The 15128-nt window shown below is 40.3% G+C and overlaps 1 protein-coding gene across 6 annotated transcripts in view; it reads right to left on the bottom strand.

The window, feature by feature from the left end:
• Positions 1-15128, bottom strand: part of vipr2 (vasoactive intestinal peptide receptor 2) — a 118468-nt gene that overhangs the window by 28026 nt on the left and 75314 nt on the right. For 5 of the 6 annotated variants that reach the window (XM_042429568.1, XM_042429569.1, XM_042429570.1 and 2 more), the window contains 2 exons: positions 12804-12917; positions 6687-6778 (listed from right to left, as the gene is read on the bottom strand). In XM_042429568.1, coding sequence (XP_042285502.1) covers positions 6687-6778; positions 12804-12917 — 206 coding nt within the window. Of the gene's footprint in view, positions 1-6686; positions 6779-9530; positions 9588-12803; positions 12918-15128 lie in introns of those variants that run through there. The other variant, XM_042429574.1, reaches the window with a different exon arrangement.

Raw genomic sequence — 15128 nt, 5'->3', positions numbered from 1 at the left:
TATTTGGATATGTGTGAATGTGCCTCTGAGGTTTGACTAAACTGATACTCTGTTTGTTGATTAAGTGTGAAATGAAGCAGAATTCAGATTAAAGACCCTTTTTTCACTGTACAAGGCAAAATTCTGACTTTTTATGAATTTAGGACCAAAGTCTCACAATGTGACTGCTGCTACGACCCACAACTACCAACCAATCAATCAGAAAAAGACATGAATTGACACAGTGTGCACTGGCCAGCACAACATTTCATAGTGCCATTTTTTAATAAAAGCATCCTTAAAGGATAGGTCTTGTGTGATGCAAATGGAAATGGTCCCAGCAATACCGACCAGTTAAGGGTATGTACTGTATGCTGCCATGTGGCCTAATGCAGTGTTAAAGGACAAGTTCACCATTTTTCAAGTCTGGTGTCCATATGACCATTAAAACAGGTTTTTCTCGCTGTAATCATTCCTCCTGTTCATACTGACCGTTAGAAGATTCGTCCAAATGCACTTACAGTGTAAGTGATGGGGGACAAAATCCACAGTCCTTGTTTTTTTTGCAAAAATGCATTTAAAAGTTTATCTGGAGATAATATGAGGCTTCAGCTGTCTGAGTTAGTCAAATAAAGTAGATCTCTTCCACAATTAAAGTCTCTTAGTAAAAAAAAATCCCTCTTTGTGTCTTGATGGACATTGTTTTCCTGTTCAGCTACAGTGGAACAAAAAGACAATTTGGCATTAAAAAGACACTTTAAAAGATATCGACTTCATTTGGACGGCTGAAGCTTCACATTAGCTCCAAAATAAACTTTTAAATGCTCGGAAAGGAGGGCTGTGGTTGTGTTGGCCCCCGTCACTTACACTGAAAGCACAATATAAAGGGATTTCTTAATGGCCAGTATGAACAGGAGGAATGTTTACTGCAAGGAAAACGTGTCAGTGTTGTGAACCACAAAAAATTGTGAACCAAAAATGAAGCAAAGCAAAGAAAGTATGACTGTGCTACTTTTTCAAAACATCAGAGCGGTGCAGATGGATGACATGTCTCTGCTTTCATTCACTTGTTTCTACATTTACATCGCAGCGGTACGATTCGCCACACGCTCATCGCACAATCTGACAGCCTCAAACTGATATCGTACAGCCTGACACAGATTTTCTGACCTCTTATAGTATAACATTAAACTATAAACTTACATCATTCTTGTTGTCGCACAGTCTAAAGGCGCCTTAAGAGGAGGGAAGCTTTAAAAAGAAAGAAGGGCCGGTTGATTTTTACCCTCTTTTTGCAATTAATCAGGACATAAAATGTATGTCTCTTGTGTTTCAGTGCAGATGTGATGCAATAAGGCCTCTGTGCCTGGAATGAAGCTTTGCATCAGCTCATTATATTGTGTGTGTTGGAGGGTGAAGAGAGAAAGTGTTTTGTTGTTGAGAAAACTTTTGTATCTGGCATGAAGAGCTAAAGAACAGATCATTTCCTTTTAGAAAGAGAAACAAAGAGATTGTAATCAACCAAAAAAAAAAAGAAAGACCTGTCCTGTTATCTTGCTTCCTCAGAAAAAAAGAGCTCCTGTGTTTGATTTCCTCTCTTTAGTTCATTACGGAAGAAAATCAAAGAGTGTTTGTTTGACAAGAAGCTAAAAGGACGGTGTGTGAATCCACCGTCCTCCTCAGCTCGAACACACAATCTGCCTCTTCAGTCTGTCTGAGCACATCTCCTCTTAAAACGTGTAAACAGCTTTCAGACATTCACCTCATTACGTAACCCTGAAAGCAATTTAAAATGTTGGTCTCTGAACAAAAGTCACTTTTACCTAAAAGTCATGACAATAATCTTCCTGCTCAGAACAAATAACGCTTTCAACACGACACAAGTCAGATTAATGTAAAGACTACAGCAGTACAACGTGAAATACGCACAGCAAAAGATGGAGAATGAGCGTTTAATTAGTCGCTGCTCTCCGTCTCGTACACCACGTACCGAATAGTGTGTGAGCATTGTGGTGCTTTCTGTAAAGGTCCATCATGTCTGAACAAAGCCGCACTTTAAGGTCAAAGAAACCTGTGTCTTAATGACTAAAAAGTAAACTTACTAATTATATGTTTATTAGATGAAGACACCAGTTTGATGTCTGAAAACTTAAAAAGGGACTTTTGTGTGAAAGATGCATGTGAATGTGCAGCGCTGTCTCCTAAAACTGACATTACACGATGTGACAGAGGAGAACAGAGAGAGAAAATAAACAAACAAAACCATCTCAAGTCAGATAATCTGCAGAATTATTCACAACGTAAAATATTATAAAATATTTAAACCTAAAACTTCTGCAGTGTTTCCTCGTCCTCTTCTTGCTTGGAACACAAGAACATATAGTATGATATTTGACAGTCAGTTGGTTTCTGTGATTGGACAGATACCGGACTAAAAATGGCGCCCATTCAGTCCTATAGGAATTGCTCGCCTGGCACATACGCCAAAAAAAGTTTCTAGCTCCCAGGTTTGCTGTTTGTTGTGCGGCCCACTGAATATGCGCAGTAGTGTTTCCCCCGCTGGCCCCGCCCATTAGCTCCCGCTAGGTCCATAGACTTTACATTGTGATGACATCACAGATTTTTAAATCGCTTTTCTCAGCTCGAGGAAAGTTTTACAAACATAAGACCTCCATGGATCAAAAGTTCATAATAGAAAGAGTCATAATTGACGTTGTTTGCAGTTCGAGGTGTCCTGTCAACAGTTTTAAAGGCGTCTCTTTTACAGTGGTGATCTATGGGGCCGCAGGGGGATTTTTCGCTGCAATACCGCGAGTGGCCACTGGGAAAAATTGGCTGCAAGGCAGAGCGGCCCTATCCAGCTCTTATTATATATCCATGGTCGGTCCACTTCCACAGAGCCCGCCATGTTGCACCGCCATGTTTCTACAGGAGCCCAGAACAGACAAACCAAACACTGACTCTAGAGAGGGCCTTTTGCATTTTTTGCGGGATTCGATGGACATTGTAGGTTCTCCTACATGCTTGGAAGGGGAGGGTGACGATTTAGATGCCACTAAATCTTAGACACTGATTCTTTAAATATATACAAATCTTAAGTCAAAAATAAGACTTTTTTCACATAAAATCAGTCGATAGATGTCTTTGATTACAATGTAAATTTACATTCTACAACTGGACGTTGGGTTTTTAAAGGTATGATAATATGACAATATTCTTTGAAGTTAATATCTTCAAATGTGACTGTTTTATTGCTAAAACTTTATGTTACATGGAAATAAATGACTTGATTTTGTATTTTCACCAAAGTAACAGTATACTCCTGGTGGTGCAGAATTTGTGGACTCTGTATCTGACCCTGATTAGATTAAAAGAAAACACCGCTACAACTGGAAACCAGGATTTCTGCCCGCATATGAAATTAAGTCACATTTCACTTGCTAGTTGTTTGTGTAATAAAAAAAGCTCTCGCCTGCAGCTGCAGCTTAATTAGGGAAGCAGAGAAACAAACAAAGAAAAACTGACTAATGCTGTGAAAGATGAGTGTGTAAACACATAGGGATGTGTTCAGACGTCTTTTGGCTGTAAGCGTAATATTAATATAACCCATTTGCATTTCTGTTAATTCTTCAGTCATTTATATTCTCATGTGCCGTAGTATAACCTTTAATCTATTTACATTTTTCAGTCCCATGTTGAAAAAGTAATTACTGACAGTTCAAAAACACCGTCTGCTGCCTCCAGATGAAAGTTGGCATTTTGCCTCTTTTTAACCTTCAGTGAATCGCAGAAAACAAACATTAACATTCCTTTACGGGATGAAGCTCCTTTGATTTCAGGTCAGCTAATTCACTTTACAAAAGAAAGAAGCATGACGTTTGTCTGCCAGACATTACCAGCCGACCACAGAGTGATTTTCTCCCAGACGAACATGCAAATGCGGATTTTGTGGTTCTTGTTTGAACTGCAAAAAGCTGAAGTTCATTCGTGCTTTGACTTTCATACAGCTACTGAAGTATTTCAGCAATACATGAGAGCCTGCAAGAAATAAATGCATCCTTTTCTTCCTTCGTCCCGAGAAATACAAACGTTGAAGATGGACTACTTTGATCTGACACATGTGAAATATTGGTCAGGATGTTTTGGGGGTGAATTGTATTGAGACGGTGACCTGCTCAGAGTGCAGACAAGAAGACCAGAGAGAGGAAAAAGCAAATGGAAAAAAACAGAAAAAGAGAATTAAAGTCACAGAAGAGGAAGAGTGAGAAATGCAAAGACAGGAAGCGACAGAAACAGAGAAAAGACACAAGCAGACAGTAAGTTTAACAATCACAATGGGTGATTCAGAATATGACCAGTCATGACCCAATCTGATCCACGGCAGTGAAAGAGGAAGGGAGCTGCAATTATCACCGTCGAGACAAAGCAAGGCCAAACATTCTCCTCGCTGAAAAACTCTCTTTCTTCTGAGTCCCTGGCCCGAGGAAAATCACAGCTCATGAAAAACTACGACAAAAAACAAACTGTCAGAGTCTGTTTATCGTATTATCCTCACAACGCCTTCAGGTATCATACCTTGTGGTTGTCTTAAAGGAAGGTGATGTTTTAGACATCTCAGTCAACACTGATTTGGTGATTTGCAGGTCAGAAGACGTCTAGATGTTTAGATTAAAACTGGGCTGAATTTAAAAAGGTACATTTACATAGTTTGATTCAGTTTGAGATATGCTGCATGTCTGGCGGTGAATGGTAGTTAGTTTTTGTGTTTTTTCAAAAATTCAACAGCAACATCTCCTTCCAGAAACAGTGTCATTGTTGCTCTTGACAATCAACATCCACAGAAGACATGGACATCGACAGTGTGGTATATCCAACCCATGTACATCATATACACCCCCACCACTCACAAAACCCAATTTATTTACCTGATTTAGGGCTGGGTGATATCTCAAATTAAGTTGATTAATTCAAATTTTTGTTTTTGCATGAGTTTTTTTTTTTTGTGCGTATTACAATACGCACAAAAAGTTGATTTTTAGTCAGAAAATAACGTAGATGATAGCTGCTACATTAGCTGCTTTGAGTCACGACAATCCCGTAAACTTTGTCATGATTACTTTCACTACATGTTCACCTGCTGCAGGTTACGGGACTGCGGTGACTCCTGGTGCCGAGTTGTCTCTGGCTACCTCGAATTGAATTTAACGGTCGCATCTACAAGAAGCACAGACTGAAAATGATTCTGCAGTTGAAGAGAGTTGAAAGTTGAGAGTTGAAACGCTGGTGGTGGACTGAACACTTTCCAGTTTCATCTTTGTTCAGGTTGTTTAGCAGACTGAACAAACGCTATCTAGTAGCAGCCTACAGGTGTCGCCCAGCCCTGCCGTTATTACACCTGCTAAACATCAGCATGTTAGCATGATGATTTACCTCAAAGCACCGCTGCACAGCCTCACAGAGGCACTGTTTCATAGTCACTATGGAGTCTCTGCACTCTGGAACGGATGTTGCTGTCACATAGTTAATAATTTAATCATTAGCCGTGTTTCCATGAGATTCACAAGATAATTTTAAGTGAACTTTTGCGTTTCCATCAACTGCTTTGAAGCGAATAAACTAGGCCACGCAACACATAGTTTCATCAGTAGATGGCAGTAAAGGCTTAAATAATCCACCAGTAAACAGAGAAGAAGAAGTAGAGGTTGCCAACCAGAAACAAAACAAATAGTTTTATTGCCTTGATGATAGAAAAATGGAGAGAGGTCTTCAGGAATTTGTTTCAATCGGGCAAGTTGTCATTGTCAACTTTCATGTCAGCTAGTATTGGCCATGCTTCATGCTATCTGGAGATGTCGGAAGACCCCGAGAGCAGAAACAGCTGATCAGTCATGTGAGTTAAACATTCGCTATGTCATCATTTATGCAACAAATGTGTTTTCATTACCCATTTTGCACATAAACTCTTTTTTGACATTTCCAAAATCCTCCTAAAGCGAGCGTAAAAACTTTTTTGCAAAGTTTTTTTTTTAAATTTTGCATTTCCATTAAGCTTTTTTAATGTGATACTTGAAAATGTGCATAAAAATAGATTAATGGAAACACGGCTACTGATTAAACTTTTTGACACCTCCTTCCTTTTGTTAATGCAACTTTGACTTGTAGAATAGTGTTACCAGGATTTACAATAGCAAGTTAGTGATCACAAGTTTATGAAATGTGTCATCGGGGGTTCAGACCAGCACATTTTCTACCTGTTTCTACATGTCTGCCACTGATCTACATCTACTAGATTCTTGGAAACATTACAAACAGAAAAAAAGAAAGCTTTTCAACGTAATTGTTTCAGAGTGAAGGCTAATGGTGTTTCCAAGAATGTTTTTTTTTGTCTTCAAATGACACAAAAACCAGGCAGGGAAGCACTCGTAAACACAAATTGCTCACATTTAAACATGTATCACTTTACTGATGGGCATATTGACCTTTTAAAGATGCAGCCCTTCACCACTAACCGGTGTTAATTAACATCCAACCCTGTAGGCGTCATCAATTACAGGCCACTAATAGTCCATGTAATGTTACAGCTTCTTTTCCTGCTGCAGTCAGAATTCATTAGTGTTCAGGTGAAACGTTGCTCTGACATCCGCAGCACAAACTTAACAACAACAGACAGAAAGAACAAAAGACAGCAGTGCAGATGTTTACTGTACCTTATCCTGGCTGGTGTCCGACCCACACACGCTGGTTATGTTTGGGAAAACGTCCGACCACCCAGCTGACGTGCAGTTCCTGCTAATGTTTCCTGACAGAGAAGAAGAGATATACAGGAAATTATCCCATCTCAACCCCACACCAGCGTCAAAGACTATAAACAGACTTTTTATTCTCCGTTTTGCTGTAAACAGAGCAAGAACACAACACCAAAAGGTGAAGGTTCGGTTTGGAAGTTGGCAGGGACACATGGGAGCAGTGAAATAGTGGAAAAAATTTAAATGATAAATACGCACTACAAACAACAAATTTATTCAACCTTTATGACTCTGGGCAACATCAGACAACAACAAAGATGCATGCCAACCTTTCATTTTAGGTAAACCAATGATTTATATGATTTTATCAACTATTGTCAGTGACTTACTGTATTCTGAATTGAGACAAATGATTACACAATGGGTTGACGAGGGAACTTGGAAAAGTGTTTGCTGTATCACATTTAATTAAAATTTAAATCAAAAAGTTTTGGCCACTCGTGACCACAACACTGACATATCATCACCTGTTAAGTTGATGTGTTGAATATCCTGTAGTTACGGAGCAACATTATCATTCATTTGGAGTCCTGTTTCTGTCCACCTGGTGAATTTAAGTCCAATATTCACTCTCTTTTAGCTTCTGTTTTTTCTCTCTACTGACTCCTGAGGGAAATATCTGGCTCTTTAGCTGCTAAATGCTCCACTGTGTTCACCAGCTGTTTGCCGTTTGGTGCTGAATATCGATGGCCGAAGAGCAAAACCTACTATCTGAAAAATGCACTTTTTTGTGAAAACTAAAAAAAAACTTGTTTTCTTGCAGAATACTATTTGTTAAGGATACCCAATACATAATACACTGTTTTTGGACTATATTAATATATTATATGTTAACAATACCGACTAGATATTAATGCCTCGCAAAGTGCAGATAGGAGCTTTTGCACTTGGTGCAAGTTGGAAGAGGTTCTACAAAACGATGCTCTAAATTAGGTTAATAATTAAAATTAAATTAAAAATAAAATTGAGTTTGTTTTCAGGTAAAAAGATGCAGTAAATGTAATAGTTACTACATTGTAGTATACTAGGGTCAGAATTCCTTAAATTCAGTGTATTTGCTTCCTCGTCCACTGGAAATGAATGTTCAGTGATTGTGTAACTCACTCGTGCTGCAGCCTCTCTACACATCCAGGGACTCTGAGTTGTGTTTTTGTTTTGTTGTGTGACTTTTCTGTCACAACGAAGGGCGGGATTATCTTGCAGACAGACTGAATATGAGCAGCCTTCCTCGTTCTCATCATCCAAAGTGAAATCCGCCAATCAGAAAATTCTGCAGATAGGAGGTTTTGCGCTTAGGCCATCAATATGTGATGTACTGTGGGTTTTTAGAGCTTTTTCTCTGAAAACAGTGAACCAAAGCAGTAAAGTTGCAGCCGGACAGCTAAACAATGAGCTGAAACTCGCTATAAAGCTCCAATACGGATAAGAATTGTTTTAGTTTTAATTTTGATTACTGGGTATCGTTTCAGACAGATAAAGAAGTGAGATCATGGTTAAGATACCACATAACCACTACATCTAGGGTTCAGTTTGGGCTGCAGACCTTTTTTACATGCCATACCCCTCTCTCTCTACCTCTGTTTCCTGTCTGTCTGCACTTTCAAAAACTGTCAAATAAAGGCAGAAATACAAAGAAAAAATCTTTAGAAAAGGAGTCTGAGATATACGCGGCTGTAACCGCATCTACTGAATGAATGGGACAAAGAATATTTTTTCAATGACACGCCTCACTGCTTCTTTTTACTGACGAAATGCCATTTTGGGTCAGAAACCTTATTTTTCTTACTGATATAAAGACAAAAAATGTAACTGGGCTAGGTGTTGTGAGTCCTTTGAATTTCACCATTTTTTTTGGAGCTGACACCTGGACGAGATAGATGTGTGTTTTGTTTTTACACGCACATCATTCACAGTCGTTGAGCTATTAGGTTTGACATGAGTCTAAGCTAAAGCATTAGCATGGAGTAGTATTACTCAACATTTAGCTGAATGGTTAAGTGAAGCTCAAGATTACTCAGTGTGTCTAAAATGAGTTCCTCTTCTAGGAGTCATTGAACTCCTCAGGGGGAGAAAGACGTTTTCTGGGAGTCCCAGTGTCAAACTTGCTGCAGTGCACTGGAAGTTCATACCCCTTGGAAATTCCTACGGACTATCTCTTGCTCACGTACTGGAAGTAACGTCACTACATTTACGCCTCACTACACTCTTAACAAACCCTCTTCACAGTGTCACAGCAGTTTAAATACAGCATGAAGCTAAGAGAGATTTTAAATGGGTAAGAGTGATTAGGGAAAGCCACTTAAAAAGTAGTGATAATATGTGCTGTCCCAAGCCAACCCACGATGAAATGTGTCTCCACTACAGCCTCACAGCAGGGGACAGCCGTGGTGAGCTGTGTTGCTGTTGTACTGCTTGCTGGCAGGGCCGACCGCAGCCAACCCATGACAACTCCACCTTAAACAAGTGGTGTGTCGCCATACTTAACTCGTGTGTCTGTTGTTTTTAAAAGCCTCTCCGTGTTCAGCTCTCAGTTCTTTTGTAGCTTCTAAATTATTTTTTGTGGTTTATGAAGTTTAGTTTCCCTCCTGTGATCCTGTTTATATATCTACCTTATTTTACTGTTTACTGATCAATGTTTCACCAAATTAGTGGAGCTTCGTTAGCAGTGCTGTTCTTCAATAAAAACAGGTCTACAGCTGCAGCCATCTGGGAGTCCCTGGTAGAGGAGTTCATGCCCGTTCCTACCATGGAGGACTGGAGGACCATCGCAGACAGCTTCCATCAGTGCCGTAACTTTCCCAACTGTTTGGGCTCCATAGATGAGGAAGCATGTGGTGATCCAAGCACCGTCCAGCTCTGGCTCGCTGCACTACAATTACAAGGGGACATTTTCCATCGTCCTCCTGGCAGTTGTGGATGCTCACTATGTCTTCTGGATGATTGATGTTGGCAGAACCAGTGACAGTGGAGCCCTGTACAACTCTGCCTTTGGAGACTGCACCCTGGACCTCCTGCCAGATGCAGTGATTCCATGAGCAGAGCACCATGGACCACTGCCCTATGTCTTTGTGGGAGATGAGGCCTTTATGATGCGACCCTTCCCAGGCTCCAACATCACCAGAGAACAGGATGTTCAACTACTGCCTCAGCTGTGCCAGGTTGGTTGTTCAAGATGCATGTGGCATCCTTTCCTCCCAGTGGCGTATGTACTGGTGTGTTATTGGAATGAGCCCTGCCACTGCTGAGCTGTGTGTGAAGACCACCTGTATCCTTCAACACGTCCAGAGGCTCACAGCTATGAGGGAGGCAGGACCAGGATGGGCTCCAACATCACCACACGGGAAGCCATTCGAGTGAGGGAGACCTTCACCTCGCACTTTTGTGTGGGTCCTGTTCCTTGGCAAGGTCACGAGGTGTAATGTGTGCACTATTTAATCCAAAGACTCTTTTAAGAGACAACCACATTCTAAAAGGGCATATTTCCATTTGCATCAGCACAACCAAAACCGTCTGCACAACTAATGTGGTCTGCATAATTATCACTGTCTACACAAGCAACATTAATTTTAAAAACTTCAATTCTAAATAGAATAGCATTTCTTCGATTCACTAGTATCTCTCACCATGATATTATTCATGTAAATCTAGGGATGAAGTGTACACCCAAGATATCAAAATATCAAGTTGTGCTTAATAATTCAATTCTTCTGTTACAAAAATACAATTCCAAAAAAATTGGGACATTCATCCACAAAAACTTGGTGGAAATGACCAATTAATGAACTGCAAACAACTTTGCAGTCAACAGACCAACCTCCTCTGCTTTCCTCCTTGGCTTTCCTCCGCAGCCTCAAAATGAAGTTTGTGAATTTGCCATTTCACTCTCTCTCTCTCCTGTCTTCAAGTACCTTCTTTAGTACCGGTAACTGGCTTAGAAGGAAGAGCTTGTCCATATCCCCATATCCCCATGGGTAGCTGGTTGCTCTGCAGAGACAGCTGGCTGTGCTTGAGTGTCGGCTGGCTGAGCTACAGGGGTGGCTGTATGTGCTGGTGGTGGGGCTCCTGACTGGGCTGCAGGGGTGAAGGAGGACATCTGCAGATTAAGCTGACTCATTTGCACAAAGTTGAGGTTGAGTCATGTTTATGCAAATACACGTTCAGTGAACAGCCCGTCAACTCGCCACGCGCCAAAACCCATCATCCACTGCGTGGCCACATCTCCTGCTCTACATAAAAAAATGGCAATGGCACCACTGCACTCTGAAACCCATTATTTTCAATGACTTGCGCAGCGCAATGGCAGCTTTCCGCTGTGTTGAGCAAACCGCAGGCACTGCGCTGCACACTGTGACGAATACCCAGCGGCGAGCGCAGCTTAAATTGCGATGTGTCTGAAAGGGCCATTAGCTGAAGGGAACTGCAGAGTCTGTTGATAATTGTCACTAGGAGCAACGCCTCTAACATTATACTTCATCAAGATCACACACATAGTGATTCATTTTTAATCTAAAAATATTGATTTGTGCAGATTTAACTTTTTATGTACACCATCCTGTAACTTTTTCTCATCCAGTTTCTTGTCCATCCAACACTTGAAGTGTTCCAGCTGTCATTCAACACCGTCTATGCACATAATGAACAAGACTTTTATTTCCAGGTGTGAAGAACCGTTGGAGAACTACACAGAGCCGCAGGATCGATTGTTGATTCTCAGTGGGATTGGTAATACAACAAACCCTATTACATTTCATGACATTTTATCTTAAGTAGAAAAAATATTGCTGCTCACAGCTAAATAAAGTAAAAGCAATTTTTACCAAATATCTCCCTATGGAAAAAAAAGTCTAATTATTTTTTGTTTTCTCAGCACTTTCATATAACAAAATAAAGACATTAAATATCTTCAGGATGCCTGGTGTTCAGTTTCCTGCTGATGTTCAACGTTCATCTTACATAACAAGCCCTATTTTCTATAATATGTAGTAACTTTAGGGGGTTTGGATCTGTCCCAGACAGGGAAGCATCAGCATGAGCTTTGGCTCTAAACAAGCCGCCGGGTGCTTACATAATGTTTAGTCATCAATGTAAATCAGAGCACATCTCAGGGTGGAAATCCAAACTGCCATCTGGTCACTGGCTGGAAAACTCTGATGGATTCAGAGGGGAATCCACTGCTCGACAACAAGACAAACCACAGGGAAACCTTCTATACACAGTTCGATTCAGCATCAGTAGCTCATTAAAACTCTGTCTGAGTTTGGCTTAATTTACATTAATGCACAATATGTAATTTCTGTTGCCAGCTGTCTCTCAGTAAAAACAATAACAAAGAGAGGTTTGGTGATGTTGTGAAGTATCGTGGGATCATGGGAGTTGTCTGTCTTCTAAACCAGCTTCTCTTAGGATTACTTCAGTGTTCATTGTTCAGGATGTTTTTACCGGGAGCCGAATTATCTACAGAGGTCTCCTCCTCTCCAGAACAAACAGATGCAGTGATTAAAACAGGTACAAACACTGAATAAAGCAGTTTCATGTAAAAAAAAAAAAAAATAAATCAGTGTTTCTCCAACACTGTTTGGCAGACAGAGGACGTCCGGGAGGGGCTGCTAGCCGAGCTGTTGCTAACGTTTGTTCAGCTTGTTTCTCTGATAACTTAAGATCCAGACGACTAAAATCCTTCATCTGGTTGAGAGATATAGTTAAAAATGACCAAGATCTAAAAAGTTTATCGTAAAAATGTGGCTTAAAACTGGATAAAAGTCAATTTATGACAGAGATTCCAGCGGCCAACCACAACGCCAACGCATGCATCTTGTGTGCGTTTATTCTCTTCCCTACCCTTAACATCTGCTTATGACTACATTATAATGTGCTATAAATTATTTATTTGCTGTTTATAAAGGGTTTCTAGATGCTAAATTGGTAAGGAAACAAACAGAGATAAATAAATAGATACAGAAATCAATATATACAGAAAAAGCTACATTTCTTAGTTAGCTGCAAGAATAAATAACCTACCGTTTCTGCCGAACACAGTCCTAAGGAATCGAGGACAGGGGATGGTGATGGTCTCTCCGATCTTAGTCCACTCCCAGCAAGTTATGTTGTCCCATATTCCTTTGCATCCCGGCTCTGTCAAAACCAGAGGAGTAAACCATGAGTACATTTAAGACTGTCTAGAAACATAGATGACATACAGTATGTTCATGTTTATGAGCAAAGGCAGAAGCGGCTGTTATGTTTTAAAATATGGACTTTATAGTGACTTCTGACATCACTACAGCCTTGGGTTTGTGTTGAGGACAGTCCGCATCAAAATTAATCTTTGTGTTTTGTCTGAATCAGTGGATGTGTTGCTACTTTGTTGCATTTTCTCTTTGGTTCGGTTCGGTTTCACACAAACCAAAATGTATCAACAAAAGCCATGTGGAAGCTGTCACTCCGTTCATTGGTGAGAAATCTCGTGGGGCTGGCATTGGGAGAAAGGAAAGTTTGTTTTTCAGAAACAGCAGATCGGCTACAGCATTTATAAAGGAACTGATTTTCCTTCTTGCTTTTGTAAAACAGAAAATAATGTATCAACTGTGGCACTCAGGGATACAAAGGTGTACTCATTCCACACAGGAGGGTGGATTAGGCTAGTAAAATGATCTTTGAATGTATTTTCTATCAGCAATGAAGTGTGTTACTGTTATTTCTGAAATAAATAGTCTCTCTCTCTCAGCAGCTACTTTTCAACTGTTTTCTTATTCTTATTATTCATATTCTTATTAAAACGAATAATGATAAATAAAAGCTAAATCAAGTGCTTTATAAATGGTGTATCTGCCATTTCTGACCATGAAAACTATTTATATTTTTCATTTTTTTCACTTTGGTGGCCCCCAGCACAACAAATTGACTGGCGGCCCCAGGCACTCGCCCAATGTGATATAAGGATAATCCAGCCCAGTTGTCTGGGCCATATAACAAGCCAAAATATGCAAGCAGAATGGCACATTTGAACGCACTTCAAGGCAACGTTTAGAGAACGATGTGTTGTTTCACATTAGACGAAGAAGACGTGCTGCCTTCAGTCAGCTGATGAGGAGAAGGGAGCATAGTGCACAGCGCAGCTGGCCACGGGAGCTGGTTTAATCCAAAAAATGTGCAATGCTTCCTGCAGTTGGGTTGGATCACATTCGTACCACAAACGGTACCAGAGTTTGTTTAGCCAGACTGAGACCACTTCTTCAACAAGGTCTGTCAACACCTAAGTATGATTGCTGTGTTCACACCTGCCCACATCAACACAGAGCTACAGAAGAAATCATACGAAAGATGGACCGATGGCCTTTTTGAGCGTTTATGTTGAGGACGAAATCCGAAATCGAAAATTGGAAACGGCGAGCCTCAACAATAAGCTAATGCGCAAAATTCTCCTGCAAGTTAAGCGAGCTTAACGTTGTTCACACCAGGAAACAGTGCCGGGAGAAGCTTAAAAATTTAAAATTAGATTACAAGAAAATCAAGGACTATAATAATAACAGAAGTGACTCCGACTGGCGGACTAGCAAGTGGTTTGATTGTCTGGATGCCTTGCTGGGTCACAGTCCGGCCCTCTCTGGCACAGCGACAACGAAACACTCGGCTACTGCAACACTGGAAGCCATGGTGGAAGACGCAGCAATGGATAACCAATGGGTGACACAATGTTTTTTTTTCAACGTGTTTTTCAGATGAAACAGCTAAACTACAGGCTGCTGAGACTAGCGTGTTTTCCCCTGCGACCACCAGCAGCCCTCGTCCCATGTGTCCTGCTGAAGTAAACAAACGCTGAGGTATAACGTTAGACCATTATAAATATACTATTCATTATACATAAATAGTTATGTAACCAAATATATGCATATAGTGGCTGTTCTTGTAAATCTGAAAACAATGAGGAGAACTCCCGCACATGGCCTCGCCTGCTGAAATATTTAACAACAACAGGTTTATATACCTGATGAAGGTTGGATAGACAGAAAAGTTGATTTAATAAATATTTCAGCAGTAAGTGAAATTTAGTTGTCAAGTTACACCTTCCTCTGACGCACCTTTCCAGTGTTCTTGTAAATCTAAAAGCCTTGCATTAAATATTTTAATTGACAATGTGATCAATGTAATCAGGTAGGTAGGGGTAGTCCTTAAGGGCTGCTCGGATGTTATAAAACATTTAACACTTAAACTATACTGTAAGTATATACTACTGTATATGTAAAAAGTCATAATGCTTATGCTTGTATTTACAACGTTCTGAGGAAGAAGTGGCTGTCAGTTTCACCATTATTTCACCATTATACAACAGTAAGATCTGGAAAT

This window comes from Thunnus maccoyii, chromosome 12 (assembly GCF_910596095.1).
Source record: "Thunnus maccoyii chromosome 12, fThuMac1.1, whole genome shotgun sequence".
NCBI classification, from domain to species: domain Eukaryota; kingdom Metazoa; phylum Chordata; class Actinopteri; order Scombriformes; family Scombridae; genus Thunnus; species Thunnus maccoyii.
Note: the sequence above shows the minus strand (reverse complement) of the source record. Positions and strands in the feature narration are given on the sequence as shown.